The sequence below is a fragment of the Clavelina lepadiformis genome, chromosome 2, assembly GCF_947623445.1.
Source record: "Clavelina lepadiformis chromosome 2, kaClaLepa1.1, whole genome shotgun sequence".
Classification (NCBI taxonomy): domain Eukaryota; kingdom Metazoa; phylum Chordata; class Ascidiacea; order Aplousobranchia; family Clavelinidae; genus Clavelina; species Clavelina lepadiformis.
Window position 1 is genome coordinate 24,976,602 of NC_135241.1, and position 24,046 is coordinate 25,000,647.

General features: G+C 37.9%; 2 protein-coding genes across 2 annotated transcripts in view; both read left to right on the top strand.

The window, feature by feature from the left end:
* The window catches only part of LOC143445802 (uncharacterized), a 51,332-nt gene extending 45,741 nt beyond the window's left edge, over positions 1 to 5,591 (top strand). The window contains exons 14-23 of the mRNA XM_076945126.1: positions 63 to 167; positions 242 to 364; positions 471 to 560; positions 758 to 871; positions 995 to 1,117; positions 1,262 to 1,363; positions 1,479 to 1,580; positions 1,834 to 1,883; positions 2,051 to 2,104; positions 3,285 to 5,591. Of these exons, the coding sequence (XP_076801241.1) occupies positions 63 to 167; positions 242 to 364; positions 471 to 560; positions 758 to 871; positions 995 to 1,117; positions 1,262 to 1,363; positions 1,479 to 1,580; positions 1,834 to 1,883; positions 2,051 to 2,059 (818 nt within the window). The 3' untranslated portion in view covers positions 2,060 to 2,104; positions 3,285 to 5,591. The remainder of the gene's footprint in view (positions 1 to 62; positions 168 to 241; positions 365 to 470; positions 561 to 757; positions 872 to 994; positions 1,118 to 1,261; positions 1,364 to 1,478; positions 1,581 to 1,833; positions 1,884 to 2,050; positions 2,105 to 3,284) is intronic.
* Positions 5,592 to 17,980: 12,389 nt separating this feature from the next.
* Positions 17,981 to 20,316, top strand: LOC143446433 (uncharacterized). The gene is made up of 6 exons (XM_076946060.1): positions 17,981 to 18,103; positions 18,187 to 18,349; positions 18,463 to 18,564; positions 18,818 to 18,867; positions 19,035 to 19,088; positions 19,318 to 20,316. The coding sequence occupies exons 1-5, from the start codon at positions 17,981 to 17,983 to the stop codon at positions 19,041 to 19,043; spliced, it is 447 nt and encodes a 148-aa protein (XP_076802175.1). The 3' UTR covers positions 19,044 to 19,088; positions 19,318 to 20,316.
* The last annotated feature ends 3,730 nt before the right edge of the window (positions 20,317 to 24,046 follow it).

Consider the following 24,046-nt stretch of genomic DNA (forward strand, 5'->3'; position numbering starts at 1 on the left):
ATTACTGAAGCAGGTTTATATATAAGCTTTAGTACCACAAATAATTTTGCAGCATCTTCCAGGTTCATCAGAGAAAGAGGAAAAAGTGAACCCACTTTATGTTTCATCGGACCAACCTGAACCGACAGAAGCTGCTTATGCTGAAGTGGATAAAAATAAGAAGAAAAGTAAATTGTTGATTTCAAGTCATTAATTGTGTTGTGTGTGGCTGGTGTGTTGAAACGTTCATGTTGTGATTTAGAACAATCAGCGAAAGAAGAGAGAATCAATCCTCTGTATGAAACATCATCCTCACAAGATCAAGTGGAAGCCGCTTATGCTGAGGTTGATAAAAGCAAAAAGAAACGAAAAGCTTTTCCTCAAGGTGAGAGCCTTCTCTTCGCATTGTCCAATGCGGCTTGCAGATATTTTTCCTTTCTATCACAATTTATAAATCAATGCTTGGTTTAACTGCACTGGCTATATGCAAGTTGAAGAGTCATCCAACGCAACTTATGCGGAAGTGAACAAACCACAGAACAAAAAGAAACCACCGCTACCGAATAGAGCAAATACCGCAGGTATGGTAATGAGGAGACTTCCAAATTAAGTTGAAACAAGGAAGTAATTACCATAATTTAGCTCATTTGTGTAGAGTCTTATTCTTTGACGCTGTATATTGTCGAAGAGATTCCAATGCTTAACTGCTGCAGATACTTTTATTATACAAGCTGTTAATTTAATGCAATAACTTAATTTGTCAAATTGTGTTTTACAGGATCGAATGAAAAAGAAGAAAAAATAAATCCACTTTATGGATCATCAGAATCTCCTGACCAGGTTGAAGCTGCCTATGCTGAAGTTGACAAGAAGAAGAAGAAAAAAAAGAAAGGTGGTAACGTTTTCAAATTCATGTATTAATTGATTCAGTCACTTATTTTTAGCAGAAAATTTAATTCCTACACATACCAAAGGAGCTTTAGGTAGAAGGTTATTAATTATTATGCACAACCAGGTTCATCAGCGAAAGAAGAGAGAATCAATCCTCTGTATGAAGCATCATCCTCACAAGATCAAGTGGAAGCCGCTTATGCTGAGGTTGATAAAAGCAAAAAGAAACGAAAACCTACTGCTCAAGGTGAGAGTCTTCTCAGTTATTTGGCTGATGTCTTGTGATGAGGTGAATACTTAAACAAGAATCATGTCCCACATTGATTTTAGACTGCTAGGTTTTCTCCTTGCTGTTCGCAAACTGTTATTTACATATCTCATTTCTATGTAGATGCGACACGAAATGAAGCTACGCCCAATGCAACTTATGCAGAAGTGAACAAACCAAAGAAGAATAAGAAGCCACCTCCACCAAGTAGAGCAAACACTACAGGTATGTTAATATGGTGTTTGATTTATTTCTTCCTCGGCCAGGAATGTCATTTTTTTTAAGCTTTAAGGTTTTCTCATGTAAACCCTTTATCATCAAGTATCTCGTTTCTACACAGATGCAACACAAGTTGAAGAGTCGTCCAATGCAACTTACGCGGAAGTGAACAAACCAAAGAAGAAAAAGAAGCCACCACTACCGAGCAGAACAAACACTACAGGTAGGTTTTACAAGTTGTTTATTTAACTTCTGCTCTGTGCAGGAGAATATGTTCCACACAACTCGTGCATATAATTCTCCTTCCAATGGTGCTATGCAACTGATTTAAAATCAAGAGGTTTCGGAAAATAATGTGAGCATTTTATAAATACATGGATTGACAACAGGGCTCATAGTTTATGGCCACATAGCAGCTTTATTTAGCCCAAACTGTTTTGCTAAAGCAGAACTTTTCTGATGGCATATTTGCATAGGTTGGGATGCGACCAACGATGACGTGGTGCTGCATGGATGGTCGCCCACAGTGAGTATATTATTAAAGCATATCTTGCATTTTCTTAATTGAAATCAGCCCAGCTCGATTTAATTTGTTGCTTACGATGTAACTTTAACAATTAATTCTCCTTTCTCTTTGAACACGGTTAAATTCCTGTGTATTTCTTGTTGGTTTAACAAAGTTATTTGCTTTAGCCAAACTAAGCGGAATCACAAAACAATAAAAGCGATTATGAAGATATCATTTCAGTAAGTGGCCCAACAACGTTAACTACAAAAGCATTTGCACACTTAATCGATTGAAGTGTAGTAATAGTAATACAGTAGAATTCGCCTATAGTGACACCTGAAGGGACCGCGGAAAAAGTGTCACTATAAGCGAAGTGTCACTATAGACGAAGTCAAGGTAAAATGGCCGCAGATGACTTCAGTAGAACTCGCATATAACGGGCCAGTTGGGACCAGCGAAATTCATCCGTTAAATGCGATATCCGTAAAATACGAGGTATTTTACATTATTTTCCTCAAAGGGACTGGAGAATTGGACTGAAAGGGACTGGAGAGACACAACTAGTTTTTTATATCTAGCCATTCGAAACCACTGCATAGATGCTCATCTACATCTTCAAAATTGTGCCCTCTTTGCCTTTTAATTTGAGCGTAACACCCGCTTTCATACTCTGAAATTATGGCATCCGAGTTTTCGCACATCTTAATAATGGAACTTCTTGGCATTCCCAAGCGGTCTGCAACATACTTTTTGCTACGCTCTCTTTCTGCAGCTTTCACGACTTCATATCTTTCTTTCAACGAATACGCTCTTCTCTTTAGTGGCATTGTATGAAACTTAGAAATTTGTGCTAGAATGCTAGATCGACAAACTATACAATGACAGTCAACCTGGCTTATGCGGAGAGAACTGAGATCACAACTCACAAGAACAAAAGCCTGGAACTAGCCTAGCAGCCACAGTAGCCTACGCTTTTATTACATCACAATTATGAAGTCTGCTCATAAACCTTTTCTATCATCTTGCTTGCGCATGGATAAAGTACATATTATTGCATCACAAACTAATGAGTGTCCTTATACAGAAATTTTTGAGCCCAAGGGACAGAAATGTGGTGTCACTGTTAGCAAAGTGTTCTTATAAACGAAGTCACTATAGGCGAAGTCATTTCTATGCAAAACATATGGTTTGCAAACGGGACTTTGCAACAGGTGTCACTATAGGCGAAGTGTCACTATAGCCAAAGTCACTATAGGCGAATTCTACTGTATTACTAGTAATATTATAATAATATATAATATAATAATAATATATTACACAGTAATATTCAGACAATATTGTCAAGCGCTTTTGTCTTATATATGTAAGGAGTGAACTTCATACAAAATGTTGAGTTAACTGTTTCCTTTCTTTCTATAGATTAGTCATGATATGCAACATGATAAACATTTGAATCAGTTTGAAACTGGTCGGTTCTGATGTCAACCTGCACTTTTGCCCAGTTGTGTGATGTCCGATCTATCGCGTTGATGTGTATTGCTAAATATACAGAGTGAAGCCGTTAAAGCTACTTCAGGATGTAGCTAATAGTTGAGAAAGCATCTCTTTTCATAAAAGCCGCAACTCTCTGAGACTGGACCTCTTGCGCCTCTCGTGGATTTTTACCACATTTTGAAATCTTTGTTAGAAATTATTTTGTGCTTACAAGCAGAAAGTTTTTTCACTGAAGTGAGCTGCGGAATTTTCCTTCGATATGGTTTATAATGCTGTGATGTATTTTGTTTGGAAATGATGAGATTTCCTCGTTATTAGTTCCTTGAATGGATTTTCTGATTATTTTAAGCAAACAAGTGTATAATTGTATTTTTTATTTGACTTTTTTGGCTTCATCGGCGCGTACTAATCGACTCAGTTATGTTTGTAGCTTTGTATAAATTGATTTATAATTGAAATAAATCCCTTTAGCTAAATGTCGCCTCCACTTGCAATTTAGCCGCACTTTCGTTGCGCGATCAACATATTTGGCATCACTGCAATAGTATTTGAACTCGATTGTTGCCAAGATGTGTTTATATGTGTTGCAACTTTTATTGTGTTTTGTCACTTATATGCAGTTTATTGTTGTGTGAATAAGTTTTATTAGAACGCAATCTTGCACTAATTTGATGTGATAAAGCCCACATTGCCACTGTTGTGAATGTTTCAGGCACTTTATGAATGTTTATGAAGCCTGCAATGTTTTATGTTACAATTTATCCGTTCAATCTAATTTTATTGCAGTATTTCCTTTCAGTTTGAGAAGCTGTGCTGTTCTTTAAAAGCTTAACACTAGAAGGACGGCAATTTTCGTATACCTAGAAGGACGGAGTGCGTCAATTGACGCAAAAGGTCAAAACGGCGCAAATCTAACGTTTTTTGTTGAGAAAACTGTGCTGTTGCTCAGAAAAAACTACTTCTATCGCATGTCCGCTTTGTGCATTTTAATTAACAAAAGCAATCGCATTGAAAATACAAGCACTTGTGTCCAAACACTTCTGTTTCACGCAACTCCTTTTTCTTCTTGCACTCTTCCGGGACTTCTCTCCTGTTCTGGCGCATTGTCCCTACGAGGCTGCACTTCTTTTCCGCAAGTCGCAACGCCAGGTCAAGTGAGGTGAAAAAATTATCGCAAGTGACGTTGTAACCTCCTTGAAAAAGCGGAGCCATGAGTTTCAGTACAACGTCGGTGGGCACACTCACGTGGGGGCTCCTTGCGTCATCTTTTCCAACGTAAGGAAAACCGTTGAATAAATATTTGTTTTCAACGTCAACTGCCAGCCAGAACTTTAGACCAAACTTGTCTGGTTTATTGGCCATATATTGGATGAACTTGCAGCGTGCCTTACATGGCAATAGTTGCTCATCCACAGTTATCTTCCACTGTGGAATGAATGCTTTTTGGCAGTTTGATATAAAACTGTTCCAAAGTTGTGAAGCGAGTGCAAATTTATCATGCAATAGATTCCTACGACTTTCCGTCTTCAGATCGAAGCGAAGGAATCGTATGAGCTCCAGAAGCCTGTCTCTTGCCATGGTTTGGGAAAACATCGGACATCCCCACGACCTCCCCCACAAACTCTTCACAGGGAAGTTGCGCCCTCCTATCACGCCACGAGCAACCACCAAGCCGACGAATTTATCTAATTCATCTAATTTACCTAAATAAGAAACTCTTACTACACTTACGCTTCGATAAACTTCAAAAATTCCGAAATTAGGCTGCGCTTGTGACGAAACTACTCTGTTTTGCGGAAAAGTCGACTTGCATAGTTTGTCGACACGTTTGTTACACCCCTGTGTTGGCAGCTGTGACCTAATTCGATAAACCTGTAATTATCAGCAGAAAGAAAACAATGCTCTCTATCGCGAGAACTGGTTTTTGTACTGTGAAGTAACAATGCGTCAATTGACGCGCCCCGTCCTTCTAGGTAGTGACCACGTTAATTATCTCTACCGGTAAAATAAAAAATTCATATTCATGGGTTAGTTACCTAACACTAATGTAGGAAAAGTCAGGAAATATCACGGTTTTGCGATGCACCACTTAAAAGTTATAGATGCACTTAGGTTGAAAATGCGTCAATTGACGCGCCCCGTCCTTCTAGTGTTAAATATACAATGCGATTGTTTCATTGTATTCAACTTCCTGTGTGAGGTTAAATATAGAACTGAAATTTTATGAATGAATTAAGCATCCTGTTTGTATATTTCGTGTTGCTCGAATAAGAAGTAAAACCGCGGTTGGTGTCGCTCGACTGTGCGAAGCAAATTATGAATAGGTAGTTACAATGACCCTCTGACGTCACCACGATAATGCCTTGTGTTACGTAATACACGTTATTTACGGTTGAAAGTTGAAAGGAAACAAGAAAGCAGCCAGCCAATCAACATACAGAGCACGATAACATCACAGCTGTCGTTTACGTCATTACTCGCCGTTCCTATCTCTATGTACGAGATATGGTCCGTTGATGGACGATTAGACCAATTTACTCTTCCCATTTATAACTGAATAATGTATATCCTATGCCATGACTTACATGCTGTGCACACACTGTGTTTATATGTATGTATATAATATAATGTTGCTGCACAAGCCTACATCGTGAAGGGTCGCTTTTCACTTTAATGACCCCAGTGCCTCTGCTGTAAACTCTGTGAGGAATCTTCCCGAAAACATCGTTCATTATTCATTATAAGTTTGTCAGCTCGATCACGAAGGAAGCGACTTAAATTCTTAGGCTTGCTTCGGCCTAGTAGAGTCTTGCTTACCTTTGTCTTTGTCTTCGCCTACGTTAGCCGACTGTTTATCTTCCAAGAGTGACGTATCTTTTGTAGAATCTTTACTCTTATTTTACCTAGTTCAGTTACTGTAATTGTTTTTTTAAGGACATTGTTATAGTTTTCAAAGTCGAGATTACCAATCATCCACAAACACTTACTTGGCAACATATCAACAAACTACCGCAAGATAGCGCGTTTGTGACAAAAAAAACAACATATACCAGTCTCGCCGTGCAGGAAATATTTTTGTGTAGTCGTGTTGTCCTGTACATGTCAGTGGCACGAAAATATCCTGTATTTCCTCAAATGTTGATGAAAGTGATGCAGAATGAAAATCCTTTTAAAACTGATTTAATTCAAGTTAAAAATAAGCACAAAGGCAACAACGATGCTACAGAGACTTTATCTCTTCTTGAGAGCATCATGATGAAGTGTGTGAATCAGGATCCATTAAAGCGGTCGTCGACGTTCGAGATACGGGATCAACTTCAACAGCAACTGAAGGGCATCAAACACACATTTAACATCACAATTAATATCATTTAATGACTACGTCTGGGATCTGTCGTTCACATTTGTACAATTCTCTACTTTATTTTCACTAATTTTAGATGAACCAGAACATTTTGCTGATTCAGGAATAGACGAAGAACAAACGGTTTCTGGGAAGAGTCTTTCAAATCCCACCATAAAAGCAAGACCAAAGGAAAAACCGAAACCAGCTCCTGGTTAGCGGTTCATTATTAATTAACTAAATAATAATTGAGTGTGTTTTGAAGAAGAAAATCTGAACAGATTCCCATTGAAATATCGGTTGCCGATTTCATATGAAACCTAATGCATATGCAAAGTGAAAACAAACACCAATAATTTTATTGACAAACCGTTCGGTTGCAAAAAAAACTGTTTATTGTGGCCCTTTTTTACAAAACTGTTTTCAGAAATTATGTTAACATTTTTATTGTGGCCGGTTTTACCCAACCCAGGCTTGCCTCAGAATGACCGGGTTTAGCTGTGTCTAGCATTAGATGCTGGCACACACCAGGTAGTTTATATTTGGTGTAGGGCCGTAATGAAACGTCAGTTTTGCACATCAGTTATATGTTTCTTTATTAATGATTGTTTCGAATGTTACAATATGTTAATGTTTAACTCTTTTACAGGCTATGACCACATCCAAGCACGAAAACGGGCAATAAATAACTTGTTGAGTCAAAACTGCTCTCGCTTGTCAAGACAACTTTATTCTCTCACGACCAAGCAATAACTTTGGGATCTGACATCATCAAATTGGTAGAAGCTCTTCTGCAAAGGAAGTTCTCCATTGTGCTGATTAGTCTGCTGGAAAGTTTTAGTTTCTTACACAAGTGGATCAAACAACCTGATGCTAAAATAGAGTTGGTTAGACAATATATTCGCAGGTGACTGCGTCATAATACCCCACGCTCAACTTTGAAAGAAAACAATATTTTCTAAACTGCTGTTGAGTAAATATGAGTAATGTATTTATTATATATTTTAAAAATGAATAATGTGCTCGTATTTACTCAACTGGTGTTTAGTAAATACGAGTAAAGTATGTTGCCCTCTTGTTGGTGTTAGAATGTTTTCTAAAGTATCTTTTGTTTTAGATATATGTTTTTTTATATGAATATGTTAACTAATAACAACATCCGGCTTATTCTCTTGTTTGAGAAAACTTGCATAGAATGAGGCAAAGATTCTTTTATTCAAGTTTATTTCAATCATCGACTCTTGAAGAGACAACCTAAAACACACATCAGTAGATTCAGCATCAAAATACATCTAACTTATGTAAAACACAATGACTTTTAAATTGTTTCACAATAGACAACGACTTTAGCTAGGACTGAATGTTTATATCAAAGCCTTGCGCTTCTTGTGTTGAGCAAAACCAATTGAATGATGAGGGTTGTCGGAAATCTTACTCAATGGATTTACTTTGAGTGCCGCAGGCTTCTCGTTGGCTGAAAGCATCCGCAGATCTATGTTTAAGTCAACATCGTGAACACCAAAAGGATCTTCGGACATGTGCTTTGGTTGTGCAGCGACAGTTGCTATTTCATGCTCCACTAACTATCAAATATGTTGTTCCAAATCGTTCGATATTGCTCATTCAACGACCTATACATCCATTATTTTGATTAATTTAAGACCAAGTTGAAAATAAGCAAAGTGTTTGACCCGCTTGGAATAACCAGCGTTGGATTGCACCAGACCATACAATATGGTCGCCATGATGAGAAAGTATAACAACCGCATGCAAGTTCCGAACCCACAACAGCAAACTTTCGTTTGTTTAATTTGTTCAAATGAGCTTGCTACAAATACTGCTGATGTCATAGATGTCAATAGATGGAGATTTTGCGTTTCTACAAATACTTAAATTAACTTTTCGTACACTTTGAATCGTCATTGATAACCTTGTAGCAAATTACCCCAAAACATAAAAATATTTACAATTTTCACAACTATTTGTTCAACGCTTTTCAAAAGTAAAATCTTCATTTCAAATAAAAGCGTTTCAGTGGTTACAAGCGTTTAAAATGCGTACATATACGTTATTCATATAATGCCTAACTCCAAACATGACTTTAACTCGCTACAGTTTGTGTGAAATTTCAGGGTCGGGTTTAAAAGCGACTTAGAATTATAAATCGAATTAAATATTTCCATTTTATGATTGTCAGGGATGTAATTTTTTTATCAGCAAAGACGTTTGAAGTCGGCATCGACGTTTCTGCCTCGCGGCACATTCCAACCAGTTCCCGGTTTTACTTATCTTTGCGTGCTCATGTTAGACTGTGCACAGTAGAGTTGTTTAGGGTCTTGGTGATTTGGAGTTTTATAACAACCATTAAGGATTCTGTACATAGTCAGTAATTATTGGAAAGATGCAGATAATGATGCTCATTAATCACCTTAGGTTTGATTTAAGTAGAACGACTTGCAAATAACAAACTTCAATTATTAAAACATTTGTAATTTTTGTTGAAATATTTGTCAGCAAGTTGTTCAACGACAGCTATGAGTTGCCTGGTAATAAACATCATGTCCGAGAAATGACAAAGAATAAGCAAACAAAACTTAAAACGAAATAATGACAATAATGACAGACATGTTTGTCGCAAGTAATGTTTGTGAAGTCAAACAAATAAAGAGTTTGAGACCAGGTTAATCTTAAACATATTGAAAAGTTTCAAGCTACAAAACCTGAAATTGCGGTGTTGATTGCTCTACTTGCGCATTATTCCTATTACGTCTTGGTGCGATTATTACTTTTGATCCAAAATCGACCATCGATCGAATTTACGATCCAAAATTTACAGTTTAAAATAAGGTAACTTATGGCGGATTCCGCTTCTGATCGCTTAAGCGGAGAATATGCAGGTGATGTCAATTGGATGAAACTTCCTTCGGAACTTTGGTTGGAGATTTTCAGTTATTTGTTTCCAGTAACCATTCTCAATGAAGTTGCCTTCGTTTGTCGTAAATTCAAATCATTGACATTTCACCTTTCATTATGGAAAGAATTGGACCTGACAAACTGGGTTGGACCTATAAAAAATCTGGTACAGAATCTCTTATTACTGTTTTTACTAGATGTGGATGCGTTGAATTTTGACGAAGGTTTTGTTACTCTTCGATTATATTCAGGATTCCTTCATTGAGAACCTCTCGTCAGTAATCGATCAAGTTTCCGAACATCTGCGATCTCTTTCATTTTGTCAAATCACTGGAAACTTTGTGTTTGGTTCAGATAAACGATGGACGTTTTACAAGTTTTCAAATATTGTTCGCTTGGAATTGACAGAATGTGAATATGTCACGGCTCAAATCCTGGAAGAAATCCGAAAAAACTGTACAAAAATTGAAACCCTTAATCTTAGTGGATGCAGGTAAATGCATTTGATAAAACAATGACAATCTAGTTAAAGTGTAAATAATCAAGTAAATAATCAAATAATCAATCAATGTCCCGCACCAGGGACATTTAAGATTCCGGATGGTCGATTTTCCGACGTTGCAGTTGACCTGATTGGACCACTTCCAACCTCACACGGTTATAAATACATTCTTACCTGCATTGACCGTTATACGCGTTTCGTTCAAGCCATACCAATCCCGGATGCCACCACAGAAACCGTCGCCGCTTACTTTGTAAATCACTGGTGTTCCTTGGTCGGCGTTCCAGTCATCCTCACAAGTGACCGTGGACCATGTTTCACAAGTTCTGCCTGGGCGGAAATTATGCGATCTCTAGGTATTCAACACAATCTGACAACTTCTTACCATCCCCAGTCCAATGGAATCACGGAACGTGCAAATGCGGAGATCAAGCGCGCCATCAAGTGTTCAGACGAACCAGAGCGTTGGTTTCACAAACTGGGTTTTATTGTCCTAGCTCTGCGAAATCGCTATCTTCAAGACCTGAAATGCACACCGGCTGAGTTAGCTTTTGGACACACCTTACGCCTTCCAGGTGGTTTCTTTTCTGACTCTAAGCTTGCCTCTGCAGTTCCTACATCCAGCTACCTCGGTGCCTATCGAGACTTCATCAACGACCTTCAGTTTACGCCAACAACCGCGCATACGAAATTCATACAGTCCTATGTTCATCCGGATTTGAAACATTGTGACCGCGTATATGTGCGCTGTGACCATGTCAAAAGAGCGTTGGAACGCCCTTACGTTGGCCCGTTTCCAGTATTGGAAAGATACGAAAAGTATTTTGTTATTTCCCGTCAAGGCAAACCGGACCGCGTTTCCCTCGACCGTCTAAAGCCTAGCTACACTATCGATATTGAGGCGCCTTTACCACCAACAACTTCACATCAACAACAGAATTTTTCTTTGCAGACACAAGATCCTGCTCCGCAGCCATTGTCCTCCACCTCGGCGAGACAAGAAACGGTACCACCAACTGTCACCGCCCCGGAGCCAACAAAACCTCCTGCGGTTATAAAGACGTCTCGAGCTGGTCGTAAAATCATTCCACCGAAACGTTTCACAAATTATAAAAGCAACATGTTCATTTGCTTGATGCTTTCGTGCCTCTGCATGTTCTCATCAGCCGAACAGAGGAACTTCGAACAAGCCGACCAAGAATTTCTATTATGCCAACGTTCGCACTCACTTGGGTTGTATACCTTTGATGACGACATGCATTGCCAAAAGCAGACACCCTTCACCATACACAACTGCTCGGCTACAGTGTTTGCTCCAGATCTGCATCTCCAGAAGATTCCGGCAACAGTTTGTACTTCACAGATTACGGCCTGGAGCACCATGTACTTCTTTTTTGGGAGTTACCAGAAATCGGCCAATACCATTGACGCTCACCCACCTTACAATCAGAAATGTACGTCTTGGAATGAAACCAAAGTTTCATCAAATGGCCCACTCATGCAATCTGATCCTGCAGCGTACTCTACACGGAATGCCGTTCATTACAAGTATGTCTGGCCGACTTCAGCGTCAGGGACTGTAACCAACGACTTCCTGTATCAAACTACAATCTACTACGACTACGTCACAGACACAATGACGTCATCGCTGGGATCGCTTGCTTCGTGCTCAATTGAGCGTGGATATTGTCTAACGGGCAATCGTATGTTTATATGGCGAGTACCCGCGCGTATCAACTGCCCCCCTACTAAGCCTCTTGGATCACATAAGATGATACTTCATTACAACTCCACGTCCTTGTATAGAGTTTCCTTACCTGACCTGGGAATCTCCGTACATCACTGGAGAAAGTGTTCCGCACGTGCGAAAAGCTGCTATGGCAACAATATTCACTGCGACAACAACAACTTTATCTTTCGCTACCAACAATGTACAGAGCTCGACAGACTCGCTCTTTTCCGCCCTAGCCTGCCAAGGCGTGTATCTGATCATACGCCACACTCTGAATTCTCACGACTTCTGGCAACCTTTGACGGACAACAGGACGATCTCATTTCCGAAGTTCTCACTACTTTCAACGAAGACAACAAGTTCCTACATTGTCAACTCACAAAGCTGATTGGAACACTCTACAAAGCAGTTGGGAAGATTTTCCCTACTGAGATACTGTCTTCTACTCTTGGACATCAAGCCATGGGTTCCAACCTTGGAGATTTTATGTCCAGAGCAACATGTCACTCTATCAACGGTACCGTCTTACCGTCACTTGCGTACCGCAACGCCTTCAGTCAACGCCCTCTCATCCTCTATCGCGATCAAAACAGCCACAGTCAATACGGCCAACTCATCTCAGACAACATTGTCTTACCGGGAGTTCATCTGCTGGAATCGTATCGACCAGCTAGAAGTTTTGTCTTCCGAGTTCATGGGGACACTGTCCTTTATCACAACTACACCTTATCGCACGAACATGTGCAGGTGCACCAACTCAACTTACCTTTGTCGACTATACACCTCAGCTACAACGCTCCTGACTACGAGAAGATTCTCAACGAGCTGCCTGACTCCGACTCGTTCTCTGACTTTCAATCGCTGCTCAGCTCTATGTCTGAAGCCAACCTGCTTAAGGAGAAAATGCGAAATGTCATAACAAGTCTTACTACTACTGATGAAACTATGATCAACGGATCCTACGTCGCAGACACGTTCGCGCACGCCGCGAAACAAACGTTGCTGCTTGCATTGTCACAGATTACGAATCCATTTCTCTCAGCCCTGATCTTCGTCCTGCAGCTACTTGCCATGATGTGGGCCTTCTGCCATACCATCGGGTTTATCCGATCATCTCCGCAGCATTTGCGGTATGCCAGATCTCTTGTATCCCGTATTCGCGCTGGACGCAGCCATCGAGATGCACCTCCACAACAAACTCAACCGTCTCCCTTGCTTCGACGTTCTCGTAACCAACCGTCTTCTTCACGATCTTCCGATGACGCGCCGCCCGCCGCGTCGTCCCGTGATGAGTTCGCGGACACAAACACACTTTAAGTTTCATTACCTATATCAACGTGTTTTTTTCGGGGCCCCGAATGTCGTGTGCATGTAACCTTTTGCCATTTCCCCTTTGTCGTTGTCGACCGACAAATTTCTTGTGTATATCTTGCGTATCGCATGCTTACTAATTACTAACCTTTTCCTTACTACGTCGCCTTGTCTTGCAATTGTATTTTTACCAATTTTTGTCGCATAGCATGCTCTCCTTCCCACGCATGACCTGAGTTGTTCAAATAATTAACCTCAAACTTCTAGTTTCTATACAGATTTTGCGTCTTTATCACTGCTGACAAACAAATTCCAACATGTCGAAGTTTCCGGAATCAACACCTGACTATCAAATGGACACTACAACGTCTGATACACCGGCGGGTTTGTCTATCGACATCGCGATGCCCGACCCACCGATTCCTGATTCACCAGATTCACCGGACGAACAGCCAGCTCCCGCTCCACAGCCGTCGACCATCAGACCGGGAGAACAAGGCTCGGATTACCTCCTTCCCGGGCGGCGGGAGATGGCGTTTTTGAAACAAACAGTACTTCATCCGATTTACCAATATTATGAAATATTGGCACCAGACATTTCACATTTAACCAAACATTCAGACATTTCAACAAAGGTCCTAGCATTTTCATCACCACCAACCACTTCGGCAGAGGACCTGGAGCTATGGTTCCAACGACTGGAAGCAATGTTCGACCTCGTTCCACAGATTAGTTGCGAGACAAAAATCTTCACAATGATAGGAGCCACAGCTGCTGTCCAGTCAACCGACTTGCTGCGGTTTTTCCTCCGCCTGAGAAACACAGCACCACTTGGAACCCAGGCTTACGAACAGTTTAAAAGTTATCTGAAACACCGATTGATGTGTGAGACACCCACCAACTGGTAGCAGACGGTGGTTGCAAGTCGGCAAAACTACAAAACTGTAATTACTCTGTTATCTGGACATAATCATTGTGTTATTTTTGTGCTACCCGCGTAAGCAGGATGTTGTTTTTAATTGCCAATTTTTTTGCCTTCCGTAGCGGGGGAGGAATGTAGTGGCTTGGGAGCCACAACCAATACCAATATATCATTCGTGGGAAAGTATTCGCCAGTTGGTTATTGAAATATTGTTTGTTGATGAAACTGCAATTGTCGCTTAATATTTGTAAACTTGCACTAAATAACTTTATGTGAAAGCGCCGTTTAGTACGTTACCAGGTGATTTCATAGCATCCGAGTTTAAACTGTGTATAATCCCCATTGCCCAACGCTTAGTTTATCGTTTGCGATTTCTGACCTATTTGTGTATATTTTGTTGAATACTTCCGCTCACATCGCTCCGCTTTATAAACTCGTGCTAAAATACGAGTAACCGCGCAGACAGAGATATCGAATCGTACGAACGTATTACGTCAGTCGTGTTAAAATGTAATTTGTTAGACTTGTTTTAATTGGTGAATGCTAAGTTTGTGCTTGTGTCATAATAATCGGAACCTGTACAGTTCCTACAATAAAGGATTGTTTTCTGATAAACTGTATCTGTTAATCGTAATAGCTTTCGGCTAGTAACGGTAGTAACACGTTAAGGTTAGAGATTTCTAACCGCACGCAACCACGGAGTCAGATCATTAATTCGGCAGGTAACCTAAGTCCGAATAGTATAAGATAAGCAGTGACCTCTGCACCTTGATTCCCTTTTCAAACGTCTCTAGAACTTGTCTCGAAACAATTTAAAAACATTCTAAAACATTGAAAACAACAAATTTGAAACCATCTGCGTTTTAGTTGTTTGTGTCTGCCTCAGACTTTTTATTTTTGCTTCAAGTAAATTTATTTAGTTCAGTGTCAAATCCTAAATTTTTATAACTTCAACCTTTTTTCCAGATTTACCAGCTGCACATGATGAGTTAATGACCATACAGTCTAATGGTGATCAACACACTTTCACCTTCAGGAAAACTAAAGTAGATTTTTTCGAAAATCAAACCGACATCTTTAAGAAATGTTAAAATTAAAGTCACATTTGGAGACGATCAACTTTTAATAAGCGTTATGTAGTTCAGTGAATGTTGTTTTACCTTTTTAACATTTTTATTTTTAGGTTCTTAGTTCAGACAATGGAACATATACACTCACCGTCAGATCCTTAGATAATGAGTCTTTTCCTGAAAATGCTTTGATTAACTTCACCATTGTAGTTGCTGATGGCCCTTTGGTCGACACGGGCATTGCTTGGCTTCAACCTGTAATTATTGGTGCCTCTGTTGTTGGTGTATTTTGCTTATGTGTCATGATTTTTGTGATTGTGCAACGGAGGTGTGGAGCTAAGAAAACAGGCAAGCTAGTTTTTCAAGAACAATTAACTATCCTACATTTGTTAACTCTTAACTTCCTCACTTTTTAAACGGGTGTTTTCTTGGTTTATTCGATATACCGGTATGTTTGTAGTTTACACACAATTTGTCAGCTGTTAATTGTTTTTTATTACAATGTAAACCTACTCGGATAAAACTTCCAAGTTAAAGCATCTTTATTGATGACAATCAGTTTAAAAATGATAAAGAAGGGGAAATTTGTTTGACAAGTTAGACATTGTTTTATGTTTACAAAATTGTTTCATGCAGCATGCAAATATATTATGCTTATGTCACATTTTACAGGGTTAAAGCGCGTTTTAGGAACATCTTGATGAAATTATTAAGTTACTAACTTTTGAGTTAACGTTATGTTAGATATTAGCTTATCCATACTTTTAAGACCATTTATGACATACATCTGTAGCTTTTATAATTTGGTGTTCACTTGTAGTTATAGTGGTAGGCAGAATCATTTTTTTGTTGTTATTTTGTGAACATTATTGTCAGTGGATTATTGGCAAATTTTGTTAAGTATATGAAATAGCACAACGCACAGTTATTTTTATGTCAACATTAATTTTGATAGGTGGCGTAACACACGCAAACCCAGCATTTAATGGAGACTCTGGTATGTGCCTTTTAAGTAGATAATGGTAGTTGACTACTTTAACTTGGCTGAATATTTTAGTGTTTGTTTTAATTGCTTTGGACATTTTTAACTAACATTGCCATTAGTTACTGCTTGCTTAAAGCATAATCTTGTTAAACTTTTTGTTTCATGTTTAACATGACCTTAACCATACTCAAGGTAATGCAACAAATTCAGTCTTGCAAATGTACAAGTGTTGTTTAAGAGATGTCTGTGTTAATAACAGAAATGGGAGTTGCGATTTATGGAAATTATAAAAATAATAAATATAAATGCAATACAAATATCATAATAATAATAAAAGGTCACAAATATAATAATAAATAATGCAATAAACGCAATATATACTTGCTAATGTAAGATAATTTTAACAACAGACATTTCTTGTAAAAGCTTTTATTACATGGATATTGACTAGTTGAATAGGGAACTAGGAAAACCAACTCAGTACCAACGCTGCTCGATTTTTGTTTTTCTGGTCTTAATCAAACTAATTTTGTACAATTCAGTTTCTTTTATGTGTATTTACAATATGTATGGTGTGAAGCTAATCAGAAAAATGTATAAAAAGCGTATTATACTGTAACTATTTAAAGCCCATAGTTGTGTGATTGGCTTTCTAGAGAATGTGTTAAATTTACAGCTGAAGTAACTCCATAATGTAAATTATTTTGCGATTAGATGAGAAAGAAGAAAGAATAAATCCACTTTATGGATCATCAGAATCTCCTGACCAGGTTGAAACTGCCTATGCTGAAGTTGACAAAAAGAAAAAGAAGAAAAACAAAAAAGGTTGAAATCTAATCAATTTGTTACATGTTACGTAATAAAAGCATTACTGAAGCAGGTTTATATGTAAGCTTTAGTACAGTACCACATATCATTTTGCCGCATCTTCCAGGTTCATCAGAGAAAGAGGAAAAAGTGAACTCACTTTATGTTTCATCGGACCAACCTGAACCAACAGAAGCTGCTTATGCTGAAGTGGATAAAAATAAGAAGAAAAGTAAATTGTTGATTTCAAGTCATTAATTGTGTTGTGTGTGGCTGGTGTGTTGAAACGTTCATGTTGTGATTTAGAACAATCAGCGAAAGAAGAGAGAATCAATCCTCTGTATGAAACATCATCCTCACAAGATCAAGTGGAAGCCGCTTATGCTGAGGTTGATAAAAGCAAAAAGAAACCAAAAGTTTTTGCTCAAGGTGAGAGTCTTCGTATTGTCCAATGCGGCGTGCAGATATTTTTCCTTTCTAACACAAATTATAAATCAATGCTTGGTTTAACTACACTGGTTATTTGCAAGTTGAAGAGTCATCCAATGCAACTTATGCAGAAGTGAACAAACCAAAGAACAAAAAAAAGCCACCGCTACCGAGTAGAGCAAACACTGCGGGTATGTTAATGAGGAGACTTCCAAATTAAGTTGAAACAAGGAAGTAATTACCATAATTTAGCTCATTTGTGTAGAGTCTTATTCTTTAACGCTGTACATTATCGAAGAGATTCCAATGTTTAACTGCTGCAGATACTTTCATTGTACAAGCTGTTAATTTAATGCATTAACTTAATTTGTCAAATTGTGTTTTACAGGATCGAATGAAAAAGAAGAAAGAATAAATCCACTTTATGGATCATCAGAATCTCCTGACCAGGTTGAAGCTGCCTATGCTGAAGTTGACATAAAGAAGAAGAAAAAGAAGAAAGGTGGTAACGTTTTCAAATTCATGTATTAATTGATGCAGTCACTTATTTTTTAGCTGAAAATTTAATTCCTACACATACCAAAGGAGCTTTAGGTAGAAGGTTATTATGCACAACCAGGTTCATCAGCGAAAGAAGAGAGCGAAAAAACATCATCCTCACAAGATCAAGTGGAAGCCCCTTATGCTGAGGTTGATAAAAGCAAAAAGAAACGAAAAGTTCTTACTCAAGGTGAGAGTCTTCTCAGTTATTTGGCTGAGGTCTTGTGATGAGGTGAATACTTAAACAAGAATCATGTCCCACATTGATTTTAGACTGCTTGGTTTTCTCCTTGCTGTGCGCAAACTGTCATTTACATATCTCATTTCTATGTAGATGCGACACGAAATGAAAAGTCATCCAATGCAACTTATGCAGAAGTGAACAAACCAAAGAAGAAAAATAAGCCACTGCTAACAAGTAGAGCAAACAATGCAGGTATGTTAATATGGTGTTTGATTTATTTCACTCGGCCAGGAATGTCATTGTTTTTAAGCTTCAAGGTTTTCTCATGAAAAATATTTATCATTAAGTATCTCGTTTCTACACAGACACAACCCAAGTTGAAGCGTCGTCCAATGCAACTTACGCGGAAGTGAACAAACCAAAGAAGAAAAAGAAGCCACCGCTACCAAGTAGAGCAAACACTGCGGGTATGTGTTACAAGTTGTTTATTTAACTTCTGCTCTGTGCAGGAGAATATGTTCCACACAACTCGTGCATATAATTCTCCTTCCAATGGTGCTATGCAACTGATTTAAAATCAAGAGGTTTCGGAAAATAATGTGAGCATTTTATAAATACATGGATGGACAACAGGGCTCATAGTTTATGGCCAAATTGCAGCTTTATTTATCCCAAACTGTTTTGCTAAAGCAGAACTTTTCTGATGGCATATTTGCATAGGTTGGGATGCGACCAACGATGACGTGGTGTTGCATGGATGGTCGCCCACAGTGAGTATATTATTAAAGCATATCTTGCATTTTCTTAATTGAAATCAGCCCAGCTCGATTTAATTTGTTGCTTACGATGTAACTTTAACAAATAATTCTCCTTTCTCTTTGAACACGGTTAAATTCCTGTGTATTTCTTGTTGGTTTAACAAAATTATTTGCTTTAGCCAAACTAAGCGGAATCACAAAACAATAAAAGCGATTATGAAGATATCATTTCAGTAAGTGGCCCAACAACGTTAACTACAAAAGTATTTGCACACTTAATCGATTGAAGTGTAGTAATAGTAATATTACTAGTAATATTATAATAATATATAATATAATAATAATAATAATATATTACACAGTAATATTCAGACAATATTGTCAAGCGCAATATTGTCTTATATATGTATGGAGTGAAGTTCATACAAAATGTTGAGTTAACTGTTTCCTTTCTTTCTATAGATTAGTCATGATGTGCAACATGATAAACATTTGAATCAGTTTGAAACTGGTCGGTTCTGATGTCAACCTGCACTTTTGCCCAGTTGTGTGATGTCCGATCTATCGCGTTGATGTGTATTGCTAAATATACAGAGTGAAGCCGCTAAAGCTACTTCAGGATGTATCTCATAGTTGAGAAAGCATCTCGTTTCATAAAAGCCGCAACTCTCTGAGACTGGACCTCTTGCGCCTCTCGTGGATTTTTACCACATTTTGAAATCTTTGTTAGAAATTATTTTGTGCTTACAAGCAGAAAGTTTTTTCACTGAAATGAGCTGCGGAATTTTCCTTTGATATGGTTTATAATGCTGTGATGTATTTTGTTTGGAAATGATAAGATTTCCTCGTTATTAGTTCCTTGAATGGATTTTCTGATTATTTTAAGCAAACAAGTGTATAATTGTATTTTTTATTTGACTTTTTTGGCTTCATCGGCGCGTTCTAATCGACTCAGTTATGTTTGTAGCTTTGTATAATATCATTTATAATTGAAATGAATCCCTTTAGCTAAATGGCGCCTCCACTTGCAATTTAGCCGCACTTTCGTTGCGCGATCAACATATTTGGCATCACTGCAATAGTATTTGAACTCGATTGTTGCCAAGATATGTTTATATTTGTTGCGACTTTTATTGTGTTTTGTCACTTATATGCAGGATATTGTTGTGTGAATAAGTTTTATTAGAACGCAATCTTGCACTAATTTGATGTGATAAAGCCCACATTGCCACTGTTGTGAATGTTTCAGATACTTTATGAATGTTTATGAAGCCTGCAATGTTTTATGTTACAATTTATCCGTTCAATATAATTTTATTGCAGTATTTCCTTTCAATATCCTTTCAGTTTGAGAAGCTGTGCTGTTCTTTAAAAGCTTAAATATACAATGCGATTGTTTCATTGTATTCAAGTTCCTGTGTGAGGTTAAATATAGAACTGAAATTTTATGAATGAATTAAGCATCCTGTTTGTATATTTCATGTTGCTCGAATAAGAAGTAAAACCGCGGTTGGAGTCGCTCGACTGTGCGAAACAATTTATGAATAGGCAGTTACAATGACCCTCTGACGTCACCACGATAATGCCTTGTGTTACGTAATACACGTTATTTACGGTTGAAAGTTGAAAGGAAACAAGAAAGCAGCCAGCCAATCAACATACAGAGCACGATAACATCACAGCTGTCGTTTACGTCATTACTCGCCGTTCCTATCTCTATGTACGAGATATGGTCCGTTGATGGACGATTAGACCACTTCACTTTTCTCATTTATAACTGAATAATGTATATCCTATGCTATGACTTACATGCTGTGCACACACTGTGTTTATATGTATGTATATAATATAATGTTGCTGCACAAGCCTACATCGTGAAGGGTCGCTTTTCACTTTAATGACCCCAGTGCCTCTGCTGTAAACTCTGTGAGGAATCTTCCCGAAAACATCGTTCATTATTCATTATAAGTTTGTCAGCTCGATCACGAAGGAAGCGACTTAAATTCTTCGGCTTGCTTCGGCCTAGTAGAGTCTTGCTTACCTTTGTCTTTGTCTTCGCCTACGTTAGCCGACTGTTTATCTTCCAAGAGTGACGTATCTTTTGTAGAATCTTTACTCTTATTTTACCTAGTTCAGTTACTGTAATTGTTTTTTTAAGGACATTGTTATAGTTTTCAAAGTCGAGATTACCAATCATCCACAAACACTTACTTGGCAACATATCAACAAACTACCGCAAGATAGCGCGTTTGTGACAAAAAAAACAACATATACCAGTCTCGCCGTGCAGGAAATATTTTTGTGTAGTCGTGTTGTCCTGTACATGTCAGTGGCACGAAAATATCCTGTATTTCCTCAAATGTTGATGAAAGTGATGCAGAATGAAAATCCTTTTAAAACTGATTTAATTCAAGTTAAAAATAAGCACAAAGGCAACAACGATGCTACAGAGACTTTATCTCTTCTTGAGAGCATCATGATGAAGTGTGTGAATCAGGATCCATTAAAGCGGTCGTCGACGTTCGAGATACGGGATCAACTTCAACAGCAACTGAAGGGCATCAAACACACATTTAACATCACAATTAATATCATTTAATGACTACGTCTGGGATCTGTCGTTCACATTTGTACAATTCTCTACTTTATTTTCACTAATTTTAGATGAACCAGAACATTTTGCTGATTCAGGAATAGACGAAGAACAAACGGTTTCTGGGAAGAGTCTTTCAAATCCCACCATAAAAGCAAGACCAAAGGAAAAACCGAAACCAGCTCCTGGTTAGCGGTTCATTATTAATTAACTAAATAATAATTGAGTGTGTTTTGAAGAAGAAAATCTGAACAGATTCCCATTGAAATATCGGTTGCCGATTTCATATGAAACCTAATGCATATGCAAAGTGAAAACAAACACCAATAATTTTATTGACAAACCGTTCGGTTGCAAAAAAAACTGTTTATTGTGGCCCTTTTTTACAAAACTGTTTTCAGAAATTATGTTAACATTTTTATTGTGGCCGGTTTTACCCAACCCAGGCTTGTCTCAGAATGACCGGTTTTAACTGTGTCTAGCATTAGATGCTGGCACACACCAGGTAGTTTATATTTGGTGTAGGGCCGTAATGAAACGTCAGTTTTGCACATCAGTTATATGTTTCTTTATTAATGATTGTTTCGAATGTTACAATATGTTAATGTTTAACTCTTTTACAGGCTATGACCACATCCAAGCACGAAAACGGGCAATAAATAACTTGTTGAGTCAAAACTGCTCTCGCTTGTCAAGGCAACTTCACTTGCTCACGACCAAGCAGTAACTTTGGGATCTGACATCATCAAATTGGTAGAAGCTCTTCTGCAAAAGCAGTTCTCCATTGTGCTGATTAATCTGCTGGAAAGTGTAAGTTTCTTACACAAGTGGATCGAACAACCTGATGCTAAAATAGAGTTGGTTAGACAATATATTCGGAAAGCAGGTGACTGCGTCATAATACCCCACGCTCAACTCTGAAAGAAAACAGTATTTTCTAAACTGCTGTTGAGTAAATATGAGTAATGTATTTATTATGTATTTAAAAATGAATAATGTGCTCGTATTTACTCAACTGTTGTTTAGTAAATACGAGTAAAGTATGTTGCCCTCTTGTTGGTGTTAGAATGTTTTCTAAAGTATCTTTTGTTTTAGATATATGTTTTTTTATATGAATATGTTAACTAATAACAACATCCGGCTTATTCTCTTGTTTGAGAAAACTTGCATAGAATGAGGCAAAGATTCTTTTATTCAAGTTTATTTCAATCATCGACTCTTGAAGAGACAACCTAAAACACACATCAGTAGATTCAGCATCAAAATACATCTAACTTATGTAAAACACAATGACTTTTAAATTGTTTCACAATAGACAACGACTTTAGCTAGGACTGAATGTTTATATCAAAACCTTGCGCTTCTTGTGTTGAGCAAAACCAATTGAATGATGAGGGTTGTCGGAAATCTTACTCAATGGATTTACTTTGAGTGCCGCAGGCTTCTCGTTGGCTGAAAGCATCCGCAGATCTATGTTTAAGTCAACATCGTGAACACCAAAAGGATCTTAGGACATGTGCTTTGGTTGTGCAGCGACAGTTGCTATTTCATGCTCCACTAACTATCAAATATGTTGTTCCAAATCGTTCGATATTGCTCATTCAACGACCTATACATCCATTATTTTGATTAATTTAAGACCAAGTTGAAAATAAGCAAAGTGTTTGACCCGCTTGGAATAACCAGCGTTGTATTGCACCAGACCATACAATATGGTCGCCATGATGAGAAAGTATAACAACCGCATGCAAGTTCCGAACCCACAACAGCAAACTTTCGTTTGTTTAATTTGTTCAAAGTAGCTTGCTACAAATACTGCTGATGTCATAGATGTCAATAGATGGAGATTTTGCGTTTCTACAAATACTTAAATTAACTTTTCGTACACTTTGAATCGTCATTGATAACCTTATAGCAAATTACCCCAAAACATAAAAATATTTACAATTTTCACAACTATTTGTTCAACGCTTTTCAAAAGTAAAATCTTCATTTCAAATAAAAGCGTTTCAGTGGTTACAAGCGTTTAAAATGCGTACATATATAGCTTGTGTGTGGCTGTGGAGCAACCAACTGTTGTTATGTCGCAATAAAGCAATTTTTATGGACGCAAATCTGAAGAGTTGAAAGTACAAGATGTTCCCACTTAGTAAGTTCGCACGACCACAAAACATAGACACCACCTAAATTATGAATTGAAAAATTAACACCACGCAAACGTTTCTAGAAATATGCAAAGAAAGGGTAAATACAGGAACGCAAAGTTATCAAACACAAAAGTTAAGCATAATGCGCTAAATTCCATTGATTAGGGTAGAGGAGATGCAATCTAGAACGAAGTTTTGAAAATGATCTGAATCGAAAAAAATTAAAATGAAGTCTTTCGCTTAAAACCTTCCCATTTGGAAGAAACTTTATCAGGTTTTAACCAGGATGCAAAAATTGAACATCAAGGATTAAAACACGGCAGTAAACGATCTCAGGGATTCCAAGGAGTTAAAAACACCAATTGGAGTATATTAATGAAGAAATTCAGTTTGACATGTTCAGAATTTGACTGATTTCCGCATTGAAATTAGACATTTAAATTTAATCGAC